General features: G+C 42.1%; 1 protein-coding gene across 2 annotated transcripts in view; it reads left to right on the forward strand.

Annotated features, from left to right (window-relative positions):
- The first annotated feature begins 1,310 nt into the window (after window positions 1–1,310).
- Window positions 1,311–19,180, forward strand: part of SPAG16 (sperm associated antigen 16) — a 971,574-nt gene continuing 953,704 nt past the window's right edge. The window contains exon 1 of one of the 2 annotated variants that reach the window (XM_044075715.1): window positions 1,311–1,566. In XM_044075715.1, coding sequence (XP_043931650.1) covers window positions 1,539–1,566 — 28 coding nt within the window. In that variant the 5' untranslated portion in view covers window positions 1,311–1,538. The remainder of the gene's footprint in view (window positions 1,567–19,180) is intronic. The other variant, XM_044075714.1, reaches the window with a different exon arrangement.

Below are 19,180 nucleotides of genomic sequence, written 5' to 3' on the forward strand. Positions count from 1 at the left end.
TTCACACAGTCAAGGATGTTTAAAGCGCCTCCATGCCACCACAGGTATTGCAGTTACTTAAAGCTGGCTATGTTGTTAATTTTAGTGGAGAGAATGTCCACCAGCTGGGTTTACCTAAGTCCGGGGCAGTATGTCAGTGGTAAAATATTTAATGAAATTGTGAAGCCTGTTACTTGATAAAACACTGTTAGTATCAGTAGAGTCATCTTTGAATTTCAAAGGAGATATAAATAAGAGTTATTAACCACCTGGCTTATTAAGTATACAAGAGTGCTATAGTAGCTTTTGTTGGTTTCACAGACAGTGCAAAATATTGAGAAAAAATAACTTGCTGTGGTTGGGGGACCCCCAGCGACCGCAGGGTTTGCTGGTGCCTAAAGCCGGCTATGACTGTAACCCAATAAACTCAATGATTTACCAGAAAATCAAAAAATGTTAGGAGGGATAGGGGAAAAATCAGAGTCTGATAGTTGATTCTGCTGGAAGTCCTGCACCTCACCTCACCCTCCATTATGGTATCAATGACACTTGTATTCAATATTATCATATACCGCTTGACCTCTAAGTGCAAGAAATCTGGGCAAAGCCTACAATTATAACGGGACAAATGCCCAAAAATAGGGCCAGAGTTTAAATATTGCTCTTATAAGCTTAGAAAGCTGCTACAGTAAAGGGATTTGTGTTAGCATGCATTTTCTGAAAGATATTAAGTCTGAAACTCAAAAGTATGTCATTATTTATTTACTTCAGATTAAGTGACATCATCAGTGATGATGTACCTGAAAACTACAAATGTTATGAGGGAGGGACAGTTCAAAAATAAAGGGCAAAAACCTGGCCAGTTAAGAGTTATGCATTTTAAATAAAGAGAAGTGACTAATATTAAATTCTAATGAAATGCAATGTAAGTACTGCTAATACTAATTTAAATTGTTCAAGTACTGTTAAGACGTTACACAAGAGAGGAAACTAAATGTTTAGCGGAGTAGTAATTAGGCTTAGACTCGAGCGCAAATTTTCTCATTTGCGTTTAATATGTTTTCCTTGCAGTGTCAAGACAGGGAGAAAACTTATGGAAAATGCTGCCGCCGTTGAATCTGAATTATGACTGACAACGTATGTTAGTATGCAAAACGTTCACTTGCTTTGCATGTGTATCATTCTCTTAAACATTTACAAGAGACAAACCATAAACGGGCTCCACCTCTACGACTGGGGGGGGGGGGGTTACTTTCCACGTGACAACGCCGTATCCATGGGAACGTAAATGGGAAGTTTTGTTTATTAAGCAGTTTGATTACTTTCCACGTGACAACGCCGTATCCATGGGAACGTAAATGGGAAGTTTTGTTTATTAAGCAGTTTGAGATCTAGATTGTTTGCTTATCCAAGTTGTTAAACGCTCGCAAGTAATTCTGAAGGGCGCATTTTTGTATTTCTTCTTTTCGTTCGGATAACTGGATATTGGTAATCTGCTAAACTGATACGTTAGCCGTACGCTTTAGGTCTCCGTGGGACCACTTACAGCCAGCACAGAAATGGAAGAGGCAACGTACTATTTGGAACGTATCCTACCCTTATGCGTATTTAAGCAAACAGCGTACAATTTAACTGTACTAGCAAAGAATGTTGAAAGATACATTTCTGAGAGCATTAGCTTTTCGATGTGTTTGTGTACTGGGTTACCACCTCTCCCAATTTGCGAGGGACAGTCCCTCTTTGGGCAGTTGTGTCCTGACAAAAAAATAAAAAAATGGCAAATGTCCTGCGATTTTAGGACAGAATTAGTTCCTATATTTTATGTAATAGTTGCATAAAACAGTTATCCTGTATCTAAAATACCTAAATGTTATAAGAAACAGAATAATCAACTAAAATGATACAAGAATAAGCTTTTATATAGGCAAAAATGTTTTGTACTGACTGTGTTTACGTGTCGGCCTGTAAAATCTGATGTTTGTCCTGAAAATGTCCCACTTTGGCCATTTGAAAAGGTGGCAACCTTAGTTTGTGTACATAGCGAAAAGCATGATAGTATATTGGATACACGCCGCTGAAGTTTGTTATTAAATGTTCCCGTTTAGTACTCCTTCTATTAGGTGGAATAGTTGTCCATTTTTATTTTGTATTTTTAAACTATCCAGTTCCGATTAAGTCGCTTGTTCCCGACCATACCTCTCAACTTCTTAACACAAGGAGTCTAGACAAAGAGGCTCAAAAATAGGAAAATATTTTAAATATTGCTCTTATAAACTAAAAAAGTTGATATAACTGGATTTGTGTTAGCATGCATTTCTGAGGTATATAAAGTCTGAAACTCAAATGCATGCCGTAATTTACTTACTTTACAACTTAGATCATCCCAGTGATTTCTGAAAACACATATTTATGAGGAACAGTCCAAAACATGACGTAAAATCTGAACATTCAGCGAAACTCTGTACAGTCAAGAGGTATAACCCCGACAAGGAGAAAGGAGGCGAAAATTTGTGGTTTAGGGCAAATGGAGCAAAATATGACTTTACTATAAACTTTCCTTACTGGGGCATTCCAAAAACACGTTGGTAGCGTACTCTCAGCTGTCCAGAATTTTGTAGAATATCCACATTTTGCCTCCAATTTTAGCCAGTTCCTCTTAAGTTTTATATATTGTATACAATGACATTATTTAAGGGGAAAAAAAACTTACTTTTCTTAAATAATGAAACTGTATAATGTCTCCATGCTGCCCATCTGCAGTTTTCCAGTATCCCAGGACATTTCTGATGTACTGCGCATGTGTAAGGGACTTGTGTTCCCATGCTTATGCAGTACATCAGTGATGTGCATAGGTGGCAATGGAGAAAGGAAGATCTCCGTTGCTTTTTTAAAAAAAAAAAGCAATGGAGATCTTCCTTTCTCTGTTGCTACCTCTGCAAAGCAAAAAGAAAGTAAAACAAAATCAGGAGCTATACTAACAGAAAAAGTCTGGGCAACCGGACCTTTTTTCGTTACTACATTCTCGGATTTACAACGGGCACGCTGGTTGGGCTAGCCAATCACAGTGTTCATTTTTGAATATTAATAGCCAGCCCAGACTTTTTCTGTTAGTATTTTCTCGGATTTACAGTGGGCACGCTAGTTGGGCTGGCCAATCAGCATGCTCATTTTTGAATATTAATGGCCAGTTTCCATTAATATTCAAAAACGACCACGCTGTTTGTCCATCCCAACCAGCGTGCCTGTTGTAAATACAAGAATATACTAACTGGAAAAGGCCCGGTCGTCCGGACTTTTTCTGTTAGTATATCTCCTGATTTATTTATTTTTTTTTTTTGCTCTGCAGAGGTAGTAACAGAGAAAGGAAGATCTCCCTTGCTTTTTTTTAAAGATATCTCGCTATGTTATACGAGTTGAAGAACTTGTATAACATAGCGAGATATCTTTAAAAAAAAGCAACAGAGATCTTCCTTTTTTCATTGATATCTCTACACAGCACTGATGTACTGCATTAGCATGGGAACACAAGTCCCTTATGCATGTGTAATACATCAGAAATGTCCCAGGATACTTGAAAACTGCAGAAGGGCAGCACAGAGGCATTATACAATGACATTATTTAAGAAAAGTAAGTATATTTTTTCTTAAATAATGTATTGTATAATAGCAATAATCCACGGCTGGGTGTGGGCAGTGCTGGATTTACCTATGGTTGGCTTTGTTTGGTCACTCAGGCTTCGCCCTCGTGACCAAACCAGACCAACCGTGGGTAAATCCAGCATTACCTACACCCAGCCTTGGGTTATTGCTTAATTTGTCCCTGGTTTGTGCCTTTATTCCCTAATTATTTTTTACTGTTTTTTTTTTAGCAAGAAACATCTTTACTTTGTCTGGAATTATTGTGCTGAGAGGTTGATAGGTATGTGTGGTCATTTTTGATGACATGATGGGAATAGTTATTGTAATATGGGCATAGGAGCTGTAGTGTCTTGTTTAAAAAGAATGCATACAGGCAGCAACATGAAGCTGTATACAATCCAAACCTGCCAGCAGCACGATAACTAATTACTCTGAATGTTTTTTTTCTTCTAACCCTAAATGTCAGTGTGGTACTAGACATGCTGATACAATCTTACTTTCCCTAGAATGCCGCTTCTTGCCCATGGCTAATAAAATTATAATGCCATAGTCTGCTTTGTTAAATCACAGTTTCCATCACATGGAATGGACATAGTGAGCCATACTGTTAAGTCTGCAAGCTTAGAATGGAACTGGTGTGAAATTCTCTGAAGTTTGAGAATCCTCAGAAAAAATGTCAGTGACTTTTTGCAGTGGCGCTTTACATACTTGTTTTATATGTGTTAAATGTCTGGAAAAGTTCTTGCAAAAGGATAAAGAAGCTGAGATAATGCTGCCTTTTTTAAAAAGTGATATGTGTGAGTTTTATGTTCTGTTGTCCTTTCTTGAGTTAGGCAGTGTTATATTCCATGGCTTACAAAGCTCAGCTAATTAGCAAAATTGCTTTCAGTGATTATCAGGTTTATTCACCTTAAAACCTCAAAATGCTTGCTAGATTTACATCTCAGGGAGGGGAAAGAAAGCAGTGTATATGATCAGACCAAGTCAAAGAAATGTGAATTTTGAGCCTTAGTAGCTTTATGACCTCGGTTGATATGTGATGTTATGTGATCCTATCTCGCCTACATTCTGACTGATGGGCTCGGAGCCGATCCCTCGGCTCCGACTCGGCACGCTTATGCTATAGAGCGAGGCCTCTTATTGGCTGAGCTATCTTTATCCCAGGATGCACCACCGCTAATCCCCTAGATCTCGTTTGCCGCTTACAGAGCTTGGACGTGGTCTCAACATTGGCTGGGCTAAGTACTATATTAATAGTATCTTTTTCCTGTCAGTAATTCTCTCTTTTTCAACCCAAAAGCTGTTTTAACGGCTATTTTTTGTGTACGAGTGTGTCTCTTGGTGTTTTATTGAATTTTGCTTTAATTTTCCTGTCAGAGAAGGTTCCGTTTCAGTTAGAGGGGCCTTCCCCTGTTCTAACTACTTTAGTGGTTGTGTGTGGGTCAAGTACCCGTTTGAGTTAGAGGGTCTTGACCCTCCTTGCTTTCGTCCCCTTTCTTTGCTGTGTAAAAAAAAAAAAAAAAGTTTCTTGTTTTAGTTTATATATTTTGTGTACGGACATACTTATTGTACCTGTGTCCTAAAGCTGTTTAAAGTTTACTGTTGTTTCTGTTTTTACAACTATGTCTAAGGAACATAAACCATCCGGTTTTAAGAAGTGCACGAGGTGTGGGTTTAAAATGTCTATAACGGACGACCACTCCTCGTGCGTCTATTGTCTTGGCGCCAAACATCTCCAGGAATCCTGCAGTGTGTGCCATGCGTTTTCCTCTCGAGTCCTCCAGGAGAGGAAAAACAAATTAATCCTCAAAGGATTAATCAAGCCTTCTTTCGAGGAGGCCTTATCTTCCTCTCCGTCTCCTTCTAAGAAGAGGAAAGCGCCGGCTCTGACCAGTCAGTCGGAACCGACGGCTAAAAAAGGTAAGCAGACTTCTCCATCGGCTCCACGGACTTCGGAGCCGAGGTCGGAACGGTCTGCCTCGATGCCTCCTACCTCGGCCCCTCTGGTTTCGGAGCCGAGGTCTGGAGCATCGAGAGGCGGGTCACCCTCATCGGCTCCACTGATATTGGAGCCGATAAGGGTCATCGGCTCAGACACTTCCCCCTCGGAGCCGAAGTCTTTATCGGCGCCGAGGGAAATTTCCTTGAAGATTTCCTCGGAGCCGATAATTGTGGATTCCTTTCGGAGCCGGTCCCCGAGCCCTTCGGAGCCGATGGAGAAGTCGGTTCGGGCCCGATCGGTATCTTCCAGGATGTCTGATTCGGACATCGACAGGGTACTCCTTCGACTTTTCCAGTCTCCGGTGTTCCAAAAGATGGTTTCGGCTCCAACCCATTTGGCTTCGGAGCCGATGGTCCACTCCCTTACAGTACTTCCTCCTCCAACAGCTTCGGCACCGTTGGAGCAGGTGTTGGTGGAACCAGTGGAGGTGTTAGGGTCAGGCACGACCCTTGCTCCAACTCCAGCTCCTGAGTCTGAATTCAGTGCATGGACTTCTTCCTTCGGCCCTGGGGGGGAGGCTTCGGGATTGATACCTTCGGTCCCAAGTCTCCCTCTTGGTGCGTCGGCGGCGGGAGTACCGTCCACTGTCGTGGCCACGGAGGGGGGACCTTCCCAGGATTCTGGTGGTCCCGCCTTCAGGGCTATGAGGAGTGCTCTAGCCAAATCTTCATTGGCTACCTCCACAGTTTCCCCAGCTCCTTCCCTACATTTGGAGACTGGGTCGTTGGCAGTCCCCCTGTCAGCAGACAGCGGAGCCCCTGGGCCTCAGGTTACCCCCGCTGGGGTTTCTCCTCTTCCTGGAGTTCCTTCTGAAGCCTCTTCGGAAGAACTTCCCAGGAAGAAAACGTGCAAGAGGAAGCACGTTGACTCCCCTGACGAGTCTTTGACATCCGACACCGATCTCGATGATGCAGAGGGGTCCCCCAAGTCGTCCTCGGATGATGTCTCCTTTGCAGACATCCTAGAAGCCCTAAAACAACGAGGCGGCTGGCAGTCCAAACCTCCCTCTGCTGATGAGTCGGTGTTCCTGAAGGCCTTCGGGGCTCAGCCCTCTGCCTCCTGGGTGTCTCCGCCCTTCGATGAGCTCTTGGATTTGATCTGTCGAAGGGCGTGGGAACACCCGGACTCTGTGGAACCGGTGCCTGCTCGTCCAAACAAATTTCTTTCAGCACCCCCAGATAGAGAGTTCCTCACGAAAGGTGTGGCTGTGGATGCTATGGTGGTGGCATCTGCTATGCAGCAGGATGTAGCAGAGGCTTCTACGTCCGTCCATCCTCCTAATAAGGAGTCTAGGAGCATGGATCGGTACGGCAAGCGCACCCTCAGTTCAGCGGCCTTTACCTTGAGGTCTCTGAACTACCTAACGCACTTTACGAGATTCCAGAGGGATCTGATTAAGGAGCTGTCCGATACCCTCTTAGGTAACCTGCCTGAGGAGCTGGCCCAGACGGTTGGATCTCAGCTGGCTACAATGTCATCCATTTCGAACTCGTCCATGAGGCTCATCTCGTGCGGCCGGAAGGCGAGTAGAGCGGCGGTACAGGCATTGCTCTACGGAGACAAGCCTGGCTCCGCCTGTGTCATTTCGCTGGAGGCCTTCAAGTCTTCATTACCGACGCCTTTGATGGGTCCTCCCTGTTTGGGCCCAAGGTGAAAGACACACTTACCCGCTGTGAACAGGAGGGTAAGACTCTGAGGGGCACGGTTTTCCACTCCCTTTTGGCCTTATCCCAAGGCTAAAAGAGGAGGGAAGATGTGGTTCCGGAGATCGCAGAAGTCTTACCCCTCTCAGCAGGAAGGTTCCCCCTCCAGAGGCAGAGGAGGGGGAAATTCATTAGGAAGACGCCGTCCCAGAGGCGGCAGAGGCCCCCCGCAATACTGGAGACCGTGTGTCCTTTCGTGGCTCTTCAACTTTCCATAGTCCCTGAGGGATTGCCCCAGTCGGGGGTCATTTTTTGAAGCACCTAAAGGCCTGGGAAGGCATCACTCAGGACCGATGGGTGCTTCGAATTATCACCGGAGGTTACTCCATCCCATTCTGTTGTTCCCCCCCCTCAGTCCAAAAGAATCCCGGACCCGCCACCCAGTCAACGGGATACCGCAGCTATAGAGGTTTCAAAACTGCTGCAAAAAGGAGCCATCCAACCGGTCCCCGCAGACCAGATCGGATTAGGGACTCACTCAAGATTCTTTTTAGTGCCAAAAAAGACCGGGGACTTGAGGCCCATTTTGGACCTAAGCAACCTAAACCGTTCAGTCAAAAAGTCCAAGTTCCGAATGGTCACTTTACAAACCATTCTCCCGTTGTTGGAGAAAGGTGTTTGGATGTGCTCCATAGACCTCAAGGATGCGTATTACCATATCAAAATACATCAAACGTCCAGGAGACACTTGCGCTTCAGCCTAGGAAGCAGTCATTTTCAGTTCCGTGCGCTGCCCTTTGGTCTCACCACAGCCCCCAGGGTGTTCACCAAATGCTTGGCAGTAGTGACTGCTCACTTGAGAAGTCTAGGATTCCAGGTGTTTCCGTACCTAGACGACTGGCTTCTAACTGCCACCTCCAAGCATCTACTTCTACGGAGCCTGCAAGCCACAACATCACTGGGCAATTCCCTCAGAATCTCCTTCAATTGGCCAAAGTCTGTGTTACGGCCATCTCAAAGAATAAGATTCATAGGGGCAGAGATAGATTCAAACCAGATGCGGGTCTATCTACCTGCAGACAGAATTCAGATCATACAAAATCAGGTTCGAGCCTTACTCCCCAAATCCAAAGCCCCAGCCAGAATGGTCATGCAACTATTGGGATCGATGTCTGCCACAGTTCTGCTAGTTCCCTTGGCAAGGTTACACATGAGAATCCTCCAGTGGCTTCTCTCAACTCAATGGTCCTTTCAGGAACTCCCTCTCAATCATCTAATATGGATCACAGAATCTTGCAGACGAGACCTTCGCTGGTGGCTAGTGTCTTCCAATTTGGATAAGGGACGACCCTTTGTTCTTCCTCCTCCGGCGGCCACTTTGACCACAGATGCCTCCCAGACGGGGTGGGGGGGGGGCATTCCCTGGGCAGGTCAGTCCAGGGCAAATGGCATCCGGAAGATACCTTTCTTCACATCAACATCCTAGAGATGAGAGCAGTACTCCTATCCCTTCAAGCCCTTCACTGTTACCTCCCTCAGGGCGTAATTGCTGTTCACACGGACAACATGTCAGTTGTCTGGTACCTGAACAAGCAGGGAGGGACCAGATCCTATCCTCTTTGCAGAGAAGCGATGAGGGTCTGGGAATGGGCTATCTCAACCAATCGCTTCCTAGTGGCTACTCACATACCGGGCAAATCCAATGTCGTAGCCGACAGGTTGAGCAGGACCATTCTCTCTCCTCACGAGTGGTCTCTGAACATAACTATTAGAAGACAGATTTTCAGCGAATGGGGAGTTCCTTGTTGCGACCTCTTCGCGACTCCTCTGAATGCGAAGTGCAAGGATTTTTTCTCCCTAACCCCGGCTCCGGGGAAGAGCCCTATGGACGCTTTAGTCCATCCTTGGCCCACCGGCCTGCTTTATGCCTTCCCTCCAGTTCCTCTCCTACCCAAGGTAATTCAGAAGGCTTCTCTCTTAGGGAGCAAAATGATCTTAATTGCTCCTTACTGGCCTCGTCAAGTCTGGTTTCCCTATCTTCGGAAACATGCTCTGGAAGGTCCATGGTTCCTGGACCAGATCCCAGACCTACTGACTCATCAGTCGGGACTACTACACCAGTCCCTACACACATTAAGATTGACGGCCTGGTTCCTCCTCTTCCAACCATAGTCAGGAGACATGCACTAGACCCAGAGGTAGTGCGCATATTGTCTTCAGCCCACAAGTCGACTACAAAGTCGACTACGAAGAAACTTTATTCTAGCAAATGGAAAAGATTTGCTATATGGGCTCAACTCCGGGGCCTGGACCCCATTTCAACTCCCGTAGCAGAAGTACTCAAGTTCCTAACCTCTCTTTTCAACCAAGGCTCTTCTGTTTCTACTATCAAAGTACAATTGGCAGCAATTTCTAACTTTCATGAATCCATAGACCCACCTTTAATGAGCAACAGGTTGTGTAAGACCTTCTTGAAAGGTGCTGCTCTATTAAGACCTCCAGTTTCTCACCCTGCACCTCCATGGGATCTCGATATAGTATTACGTGCCTTGACTTCTTCCCCCTTTGAACCGGCAGCTACCTGTGATTTAAAGTTTCTATCATGGAAGACAGCTTTCCTAGTGGCAATTACTTCAGCCAGAAGGGTTTCAGAACTTCAAGCTTTGTCAGTAAAACCTCCATACTTGGTTTTTCATCCAGACAGAGTTTCCCTCAGACCAAATCCTTCTTTTGTTCCTAAAGTCTGCTCTACTTTATGCTTACAACAGTCATTAGAGCTCCCAGTGTTTTTCCCAAAATACTCCAATAAAGCGGAATTTATTTTCCACACACTAGATGTCCATAGGCAGTTACGTTTTTATTTGGATAGGACCAAACAATCAAGGAATACAGATCAGTTGTTTGTGTCCTTTGCAGAAAACAAATTGGGCAACGCAGTCACAAAGGTCACTATTGCCAAATGGATCAGGGACTGTATTACTCAAGCTTATGTTTTTTCTAACGAGGAGCTTTCCACCGCTGTCAAGGCTCATTCTACAAGGGCTATGGCTACTTCGGTAGCATTTCATTCTAAGCTTGCTATTAGTGACATTTGTGCTGCGGCTACATGGTCTTCCCCGCATACTTTCATTTCTCACTACAAATTAGATGTGGCATCTAGAGGACGAGCTTCATTTGGTTCCACAGTGCTCAGGAGTGTTTTCCAATGAGCCACCTGGGATTTAGGTGCTAGGGACGCTGTCCCATCAGTCAGAATGTAGGCGAGATAGGATCACATAACATCTTTTAGTTATGTACTCACCATAACTTCAGATGTTTGGGATCCATCTCGCCTACATTCCTAATAACCCACCCTTCTTCCCCCTTCCTTGGAGATCAGAGGATATCAGAAGGTCCGAATCCTGTTTCATCTTGAAACATCTAACAATGTTATATAATCAGGTTATGCATGTGTGCATGAATGCGGACAAACAAGATCTGGGGGATTAGCGGTGGTGCATCCTGGGATAAAGATAGCTCAGCCAATAAGAGGCCTCGCTCTATAGCATAAGCATGCTGAGTCGGAGCCGAGGGATCGGCTCCGAGCCCATCAGTCAGAATGTAGGCGAGATGGATCCCAAACATCTGAAGTTATGGTGAGTACATAACTAAAAGTTTTCTTGGCAAAAGACTTTACAGTGAACTAGACAAAATGATGCAAGAGCAAGGAAGACAAATTCAGCCCCCAGCATTTTCACTGAATAAGCTGAGTGTAATAGAAATGACACACGGGGAGAAAATGAGTATATGAAGGTATAGGGATCGATCTCTAGAGAAAATGCACCTTGGGCCAGATTCCAAAATACTTGCTCTCAGTGCAAGTGACTTACTTTCTTGTGAGCTTCTCCTGATTCTGAAAGACTTGTTCTTTGTATAAGTGGCTTACTTAAGTGTAGAGAATTATTTCAGTAAAATTTAGAGTCAATAAGCCAAAAGTTGTTTAAATAGTATACCAATGGCACAAGAATAAACCATGCAGTGTGATTAACAGATGAAAAGGGTAAAAAAAGGAAGCAAATAGCATGCAAAAGTTGGATTGTAGATAAAATATGTCGCCTAACAGCAAAAGGTGGTCCTATTTGATACTCTCCTGGGGTGCCTTCTCTGTGGAGTCTGCATGCCCACCCCATGGTCAAGTGGGTTTCCTATGGGTACTCTGGTTTTCTTCCACATTCCAAAGACATGCAGTAGGTGGATTGGACACTATCAATTGGCCAGAGGTGAGTGTGTGTGGGTAAGTGAGTGTTGCAAATGGACCACAGTGACAGGGCTAGCCACCCAGCAGTGTAAACTATGGCTTGAGAGTATTGTCACTGTGGAAGTGACACCCCAACCTCATGTGCAAAATGGGGAAAGGGGCTGAGAATGGATGAATAGATCACAAGCATTCTAAGGTGATAGGATGTAGTTCAAACATTCCTTTGCACCCAGACAATATAATTGGGAATTTGAGCTTTCTCTGCACTGATTATTAATGGAAGCTTACTCCTATTATATTGGAAGAACTAGAGTATTGCCCACTTTTGGTGAGCATTTTAGGGGTGTGCAGGAATTTTTGATTTGATGATCTAAATGTGTTAATTTTATACCAGAATAGTGAGGATATTTGCTTCTACATTGCAGCTTTAAAGTGAAGTTATGTTGGTCATAATGAATTCTTAGAAAGACAGTCATCCAGTATTTTTTAGCAAACATTTTGCATTGATGCATAGATGATGGAAGATATGCCATAACATTTGAAATGCAAGACAATCCCAAAATCAAAGTCTCCAAGTATTTCAGAAACATTTAATTTTCAGCATAATTTTTAATTCTTTTTATATGTATTGCTTAACACTGTCTTGTTTCCTTTACTGAGTGTACGTAAAATTAGTTGTAATTTTGCATATGTGTGTATATGTATGTATTTGTATAGATAATGTGTGTGTGTATATATGTATACATATATGTCTATATATGATATACGTGTAATATATAATATAATGGATCTGCTTCAAATGCTTGAAGTTGCATAACATCGAAGCAGACATAATTGAAGATAAGATGATCGATGTTCTACAACATTGAACATGAAAGAAGACTAAATTAAAAAAGATAAAAACTGTGTTTGTTTGGCTTAGACCTTGCTTTACACTATGCTTAGAAGTTATCTACTAGCTACAGCCAGAAAAGTAGCAGGTCTTTGTTCAGTGTTTTCTTTTGCAGTTCAAGAGGAATTGAGAGTCCCCTTCCCCCACACTACTGCAGAGGTGTTAAAACTGTCACTGCACTGAGAGATGCTTGCAGAATCAATTCCTCTGACTACAAAAGAAAACCCTGAACAAAGGCCTGCAATTTAGTTACTTTTCTGTCTGTAGATGGATAACTTTTATGTATAGTGTAAAACAAGGTCTAAGACAAACATGAATGAGGGTGATTAGAAGCAGTTCTTTTACAGAAGGTAAAGAAAATAACAGTGACCCTACAAAACCCCATTATATGTCAATGTCATGGGAATTCAAAGTTACTTCCTTATGGCATGAGTCCTACAAAGTATTACGGGAAAGAGAAAGGGTTGAGCGAGTACAAGATCTCATTGATACATCAAGCCCCATTGGTAGCCATGTTGTGTAAAACAGGCTACAATTACAAATAAAGCACTTAAAGTGATTTTGAGGTTTTAAAATAAGTCAGGAAGCAAAGGTACAGTGAAAAAAAAAACAGTTTTTTTAGTTCTAGGGTGGAGTTTTCCTTTAAGGTTTATAGATCAGAAAATATTTTTTTCTTTTCAATCTACCAGTGTTTGGGTATTTTTTTGTCTGTGAAATGAATGTTTGGGAAGTTGTGGTTGATTTTTTCTTTGTGTGTTGACTAAGATATTCATGATTACCACAAGAAGGAATAATCCAGTGTCCACAAAAGTATAATTTTATACTTTTGTGGACACTGGTTTATTTCATATTCATGATTATATATACACACGTGTGTGTGTGTGTGTGTGTGTGTGTGTGGTATAGGGGAAGATTGTCAATGGATGATGAGCCATACTGTTTGTTTGCTTTCAGGATGAAAATATCTCTGTACATGTTTGTGGACACCTGTTCTGGTGTTATATTGTTATGAATGCTTTTTTTTTGGTTTGTTTAAGATAGCTCTTGATAGAATACAAGCATTTTTTAAAACTGTTAGCAGTTTCTTGCTATGGATTTCATGGTATTAGCATCAGTGGATTTCCAGTGAATGACTACATTTTCCTTTGAGGGTATTTATGGTGTTCCAGAGCATTGTTTTTAATGTTTAAATCCGCATTTGGAGAAAGATGTACATCAGGCACCCCATCCATGTCAAGCAGAGTTCCACCCTAACCCAATTAAGTACAGCTTGGACAGTTAGATGGGGAACAGGAAATTCATCCCTGGTTTGGCACCTATGTCTCTAATGGACACACAAGCGGTTCATCTCCCAGGCCCCTGCTTGTAAATGTTTCATCTCCCAAGACCCTGCTTACACTTATCAAGGGTACCAGAACTTGTCAGAGATTTTGGATGCATGGCTAGGCTTAAAATGGCTCTTGTGGTCATTAGCCTAGTAATTACCTATGAACCTATATGAAGGTGAGGTGGATCTGAGAGCAGCAGTATGAGACTATGAACACAAAGTAGGAAGTTGTGGGTATAGTTACATTATCATTCATTTTTTGAGGGCTCAGAATTTGGAAAGAAAAACATGGATATTCTTAATAATTCTGGATTGTGGAGATGTGTAGCTCTAGTGGTTGCAGTCCTACCTGTGAATTTTTAGTTTGCTTGTTTTATTTTATATATGTATTATTTGTTTATTTGACTGCAGCTTCTTCCATGCATAGGATATGGATTTCTCAACATTTTGTAGCTTTTTGAAACCCCTTGGTACTGTAACCACACACTGTTTTACATTTCCTCTCTTTGGTGAAAGTAATGTGTGTTCTCTTTGCTTGCACATTGCGGATTTTTATGAAGAGGAATGTACCAGAAATTAATTTATCTGAACTTCTGAATGACAGGAATTAATATTTTGTACTTCTTTCTATGAGTACTGAGGCTCATGCTGTAGTAATAACGACGTAAGTACTAATTTCCAAATAATTTGTTTTATCTTTAATCATATGCAAGAATATTTAATCAAGCTCATATGCTAGTAGCTTGTGGTATAGCTGCTTGCTGCCACTTGCTTGAAAAAACATGTACTCTGACTCTCACTAGTCTGATCTCCCTTTTCTGCATAGCCCCGACAACACCTGATTCTTTAAACTACATAGTCCTACCAGAACCTAAACTTAACACTCTTACATAGTTCCCAGTCTGATTCCTCAGTCCCTTACCCTAAACATCCAGTCCCCCTCCCTAAGCCTAAAGTCCCTGGTCACTCCTCATTCCTAAAACTCTGACCCCCATCCCTAAACCTAGATTCCCTGATTACTCCCTAACCCTAAAACTCCCATTCCCTCCCTACAACTTCTTGCACCAACTCATATTCGAGCTTGGGCACTCTCTCGCCACAGCTGCTTGCTCCCAACTCATGTTTGAGTTCAAGCATGAGTAGCAGCTTAGACAAACTACAAAGAGCTCCAGTACCCTGGTTTCGAGGTAGTGTTTTTTAGTACTTGCGACCTATTCACCTGTAATGAACCATCTGTTTTTATCATGGCAGTTTTTTTTTTTTATTTTATCAGAATGATACCTTTTTAATGACATTAAAAAGTGACCGAAGTGCTGTCATTATTGCCAAATGTGAGCATTCACATTCCTGTTGCATTAACCTGGGCAACCTTGAGTAGATGCAGCTGTCCTTGAAAATGCTTATTTGAATGCCCCCACACTGGATTTGTTTGTATTCATTTGTACATCCAGCTGTCAACCCTCAAACCTCCCATGAAAAATGTGTCCCATTCATTCTTCTTAGCATGACATTTAGTTGTAGGAGGTCATCATGCATTTGGACACCAGGGTTATGTATGTAGCCCTAATCCCTACCCCCACAGTAGCCTCATCATTGTGTGCCACATTACTAATGAATGATGACATGTGCTGTGCACGTGTACACACACATCCCATCTTCAGCATAAATATTCTGCATGTTGAATGTATATATTCATGGCCCTTTGTGCTACTCGCTGTAATTTTGAACACCAGTATGAAAGTCAGCAGTGTGGTAGATTGAGCTTCCTCTTTGCACCTATTATGGGTGGATTTCACTGGCTGCTCATGTTCACCCAACTCGGCCAGATTCTCCAGTGCTCAGGTTGCTAGTCATTTCTAGGTTATCTGTTTGAAAATCAGAGCTATATTCTTCAGCATCAGCTCCATATCAGAACCAGAACAGCCTGCACTATGACCCTTGATACTGTATAGCATAAATTTCAGTTCCAGCAAGAAAAGAGCAGTTTACAAAATTCACAAATAGGTGATTAAGACATTTCTGTAGGAGTGGACTTTCTGTACCTATATCTCTGCTAACCTTATATATACTAACCCTGAGATCACTGTACCTAACCGCAGTCGGAGTACTTGGAGATACTAGTGCAATTCGGTTGTTACAAGATTGCAATTCTTTGGATGCCGTTACAGTCCTCAGAATTAAGCAGGCACCCCACTGTATGGCAGAATTGCGATGCTGCCACACTTAACTTTGTCTTGAGTAATTCTCAGATGACAGTTTAACAATTACATAACTAATTTACAAATTACTTATGTATGCTAATCCAGCTTAATTAGAGGTGAAACCCAAAGTGATGTAAGAGCCTTCTTCCCACCCAAGAATATGTATGCCGTAAACACGTCTCCATATGTTTTGTCTTCTGCATTTTGATGAAATCCTTTAAACCTTATATTATTTTAAAGGTTGCAAAGTGCACTTTTCATACAAAAAAGTATTTGCATGCATAACGTTGCATGCAAGCACTTTTTTGTTTAAAAAAGAAAAGTGTTTTTTGCGCCTTTAAACTACTCACCAGGCTAAAATACCTTTTGATAAAATTTCTTTATATTGAGTGTACAGATACTAACTTAATACTAAAATCAGTGCAAGCATTGCGTTTTGTACTATAATTGTTACTGGTTCTTGCTGGTGGCAGAAGAAAGTTTTGAGGCTAGTTTTGTTTTAAACTTAGTAGCAAGTCCACCCAAACATTATCTTAAAAAACAAACTCCAAGCTGTTATAGTTACTTCTGCCCCCAGAGTCATTCCTGTTGTATTAATGGACCCGCATGTCCCCACAACTTCACTAGCCAACCTGGTTAAGAAGGGCAGTGTAAGAATTGTCTCATGCAGTTTGTAAATCATCTGTTAGCCAAACAGCATAATATAGTTAGAGATATACATATATAATATCCTCGGAGTCAAAAATCTGACGGACAGTAAACTCGGACACCAAAAGCGTATATAGTGTACCTCACATTATACTTCTCCAAGGCCTTCACAATACACATTATCCATCATTTGTTGAAGTTCTAAGGATTAACTTACCTAAACCTTAAAGACCTCCATAACACAAGACAGGCAGAAAGCACACTCAGCAAGTTAAGCCTACCTTCTCACATAGCACATGAAATCCCAAGACACAGATGTTGAGCCTGTAAAGCAGGCATCAACCCAACCAAACATTCTTGTTATAAGTGACTTGATTGTAAGGCATGCAGATGTACCTTTCACCAGGCTGAGCAAGGAAAGAGTGACAGTTAGTTGCTTGTGTGGTGCCAAGAGCTGTCGGATTTTGCATGCTGTTACATTTCGAACAACAGGTCCCAGTATGACTGCTGTAGTTTATGCTGGTGTCAGTGACTTAAGGTGTGACTCTCTGGAGTATATGATGAGAGACTTGATGTTGATGTCAGACAATGTGTCCAGGGTAGGTACGCACGTAGCACTGAACAGCTTTCCACCTTCTCCAAGGATGATGCTATGACGTGAGCAAAAAATAATTGACTTTAATAATAATTGGCTTAGTATCTGGTGTCCTTCAAAGAGGGTCCAATATTTGTCAGGTTGGGAGGATATGATTGGCAGAACAAATGGCTTTGCTGGGGATGGACTGCATCTGTCCCCGTAAGGGTTTCGATTATTGGCAAAGGCATAGTGCCTTTTTTTAGGTAATGCCAACTTGATAAACCTGCCAACATTTGCTTCCCTACAAGCCCTTCTCACCCTGGACGACATTGGTGTCTGTGCAGTGACTGAGACAGGGTTTAAAATAGTGGAAAGTACTCTGGCTGTGCAGGGCTATAATGTCTTCCTCACATTTAGACCAGCTACTGTACATGGTGGGGGGGTCTCTCAGTCTATATCCAGAACAGAGATTTATCAAAGATGGTAAAGCAGCATGATGCACTAGAGCTTCATGTTCAAATAACCGTCAAAAAATCCCATACCATATATTAGCTCACTATAGAACTCCCTCTATGACACACACAAGCCACAGCGCCTATGTACAGGAACTAGAATCACTCAGTATTAAATTCGATACTATTTTCCTAAGTGATCTAAGCTATCCAGCTATAGACTGGGAAACCTACACCACCACTAGTACATAAGCTCAGAAATTCCTGGACTTTGTCAGTACAAATGCCTGGGAACAATTAGTCAGAGTATCTACTAGGGAGAATAACATCTTAGATCTTGTCCTTACTAGTATGGAAACATCTTGCACTGCCCCTTGTGTATATTTATTACTTGTTAGGTCTGGCTAACATAAAGTCTCATTTGAAAGAAAGTTGAAACCAGAGACCCTTTCTACACAGGGTACTTCTAAGCTTTTTGTGTTTTTGTCTGTTTGGACTGAGGGTTTAATTTTAGAAAAGTCTTTCATCCTGCTGGTATAAAAGAATTACATTTTGTAAAATTCTGCTTAGAGCTTCCTTGTGCCTATGGCTACAATATTTGGATTGCTTCTAAAACCATCTGGAAATCCAAAGCTAATGTAAGTAAATTTTTTGCACTTGCTCTGTTTCAGTGATATTTAATAACTCAATGCTGTATTTCTTTATTTTGTTGATTTTTATCACTGATTTTCAGCCTGCATTGTTAAAGAAACTCCATCTGCTTGTTACTGTAGCTCTTAAGTTGTCATTTGCCTTTCTTCTGTTCTAATATGTTTCCATTTTATTTTTCTACCAACCTGTTGTTATATTCTTAAAACATGGTGGCTTTAAAGTTGCCCACCTCTACTATAAATTTGAAATTGGACACTCTTCCCAGTCCTATTGCTTCAGCTCATTCTACTGAGTACAGTACGATCATTTGGGAAGGTCCACCCCCTGGGTTTCTTAAGCTTGAATTATCTTCTGTTTTCTTCCTTACTATTTAACAAAAATGGACGTATTCAGCTTACTGTATTTGTGTCTGTTACTTTATTTTGCTTTTGTGCTTGTTCTTAAGTGTTCAATTGCATTTATTCTGATACATTTATTACTGCTTGTTAGTAGCCAGATTCAATTGTACTTGTTATTCTAAGCCTTTAGTTTTGGTTTAAGGACTTGGGCTTCAGGCCAGTTATTTTACATTAATAAGGTTTGTGGTGTGCACTCTTGTGGGAGGAGAGAGTAGCCTCTGCCCTTCTGAGCTGGGAATTGCTGGGTGAAGGCTTATTGTGCCTGTTGTTGTAAGTGTTTTTGTTCTGATTTAAGCACTTGGGTTCCAAACCAGTTATTTTACATTAGGAAGATTTGTGGTCTAAACTCTTGTGGCAGGAAAAGATAGCCTGCACAGTTCTAAGCTGAGAATTGCTGGTTGAAGACTCATTGTGTCTGTTCTGAAAGTGTCTTAGTTCTGGTTTACTTGGGCTCCAAACAAGTACATTAGGAGGGTTGAGATGCTCTTGTGGCAGGAGAGTGTGGTCTACACCCTTCTAAGCTGGAAATGGCTG

This window comes from Protopterus annectens, chromosome 6.part1, assembly GCF_019279795.1.
Source record: "Protopterus annectens isolate FY-2018-M chromosome 6.part1, PAN1.0, whole genome shotgun sequence".
Taxonomy (NCBI): Eukaryota; Metazoa; Chordata; order Ceratodontiformes; family Protopteridae; genus Protopterus; species Protopterus annectens.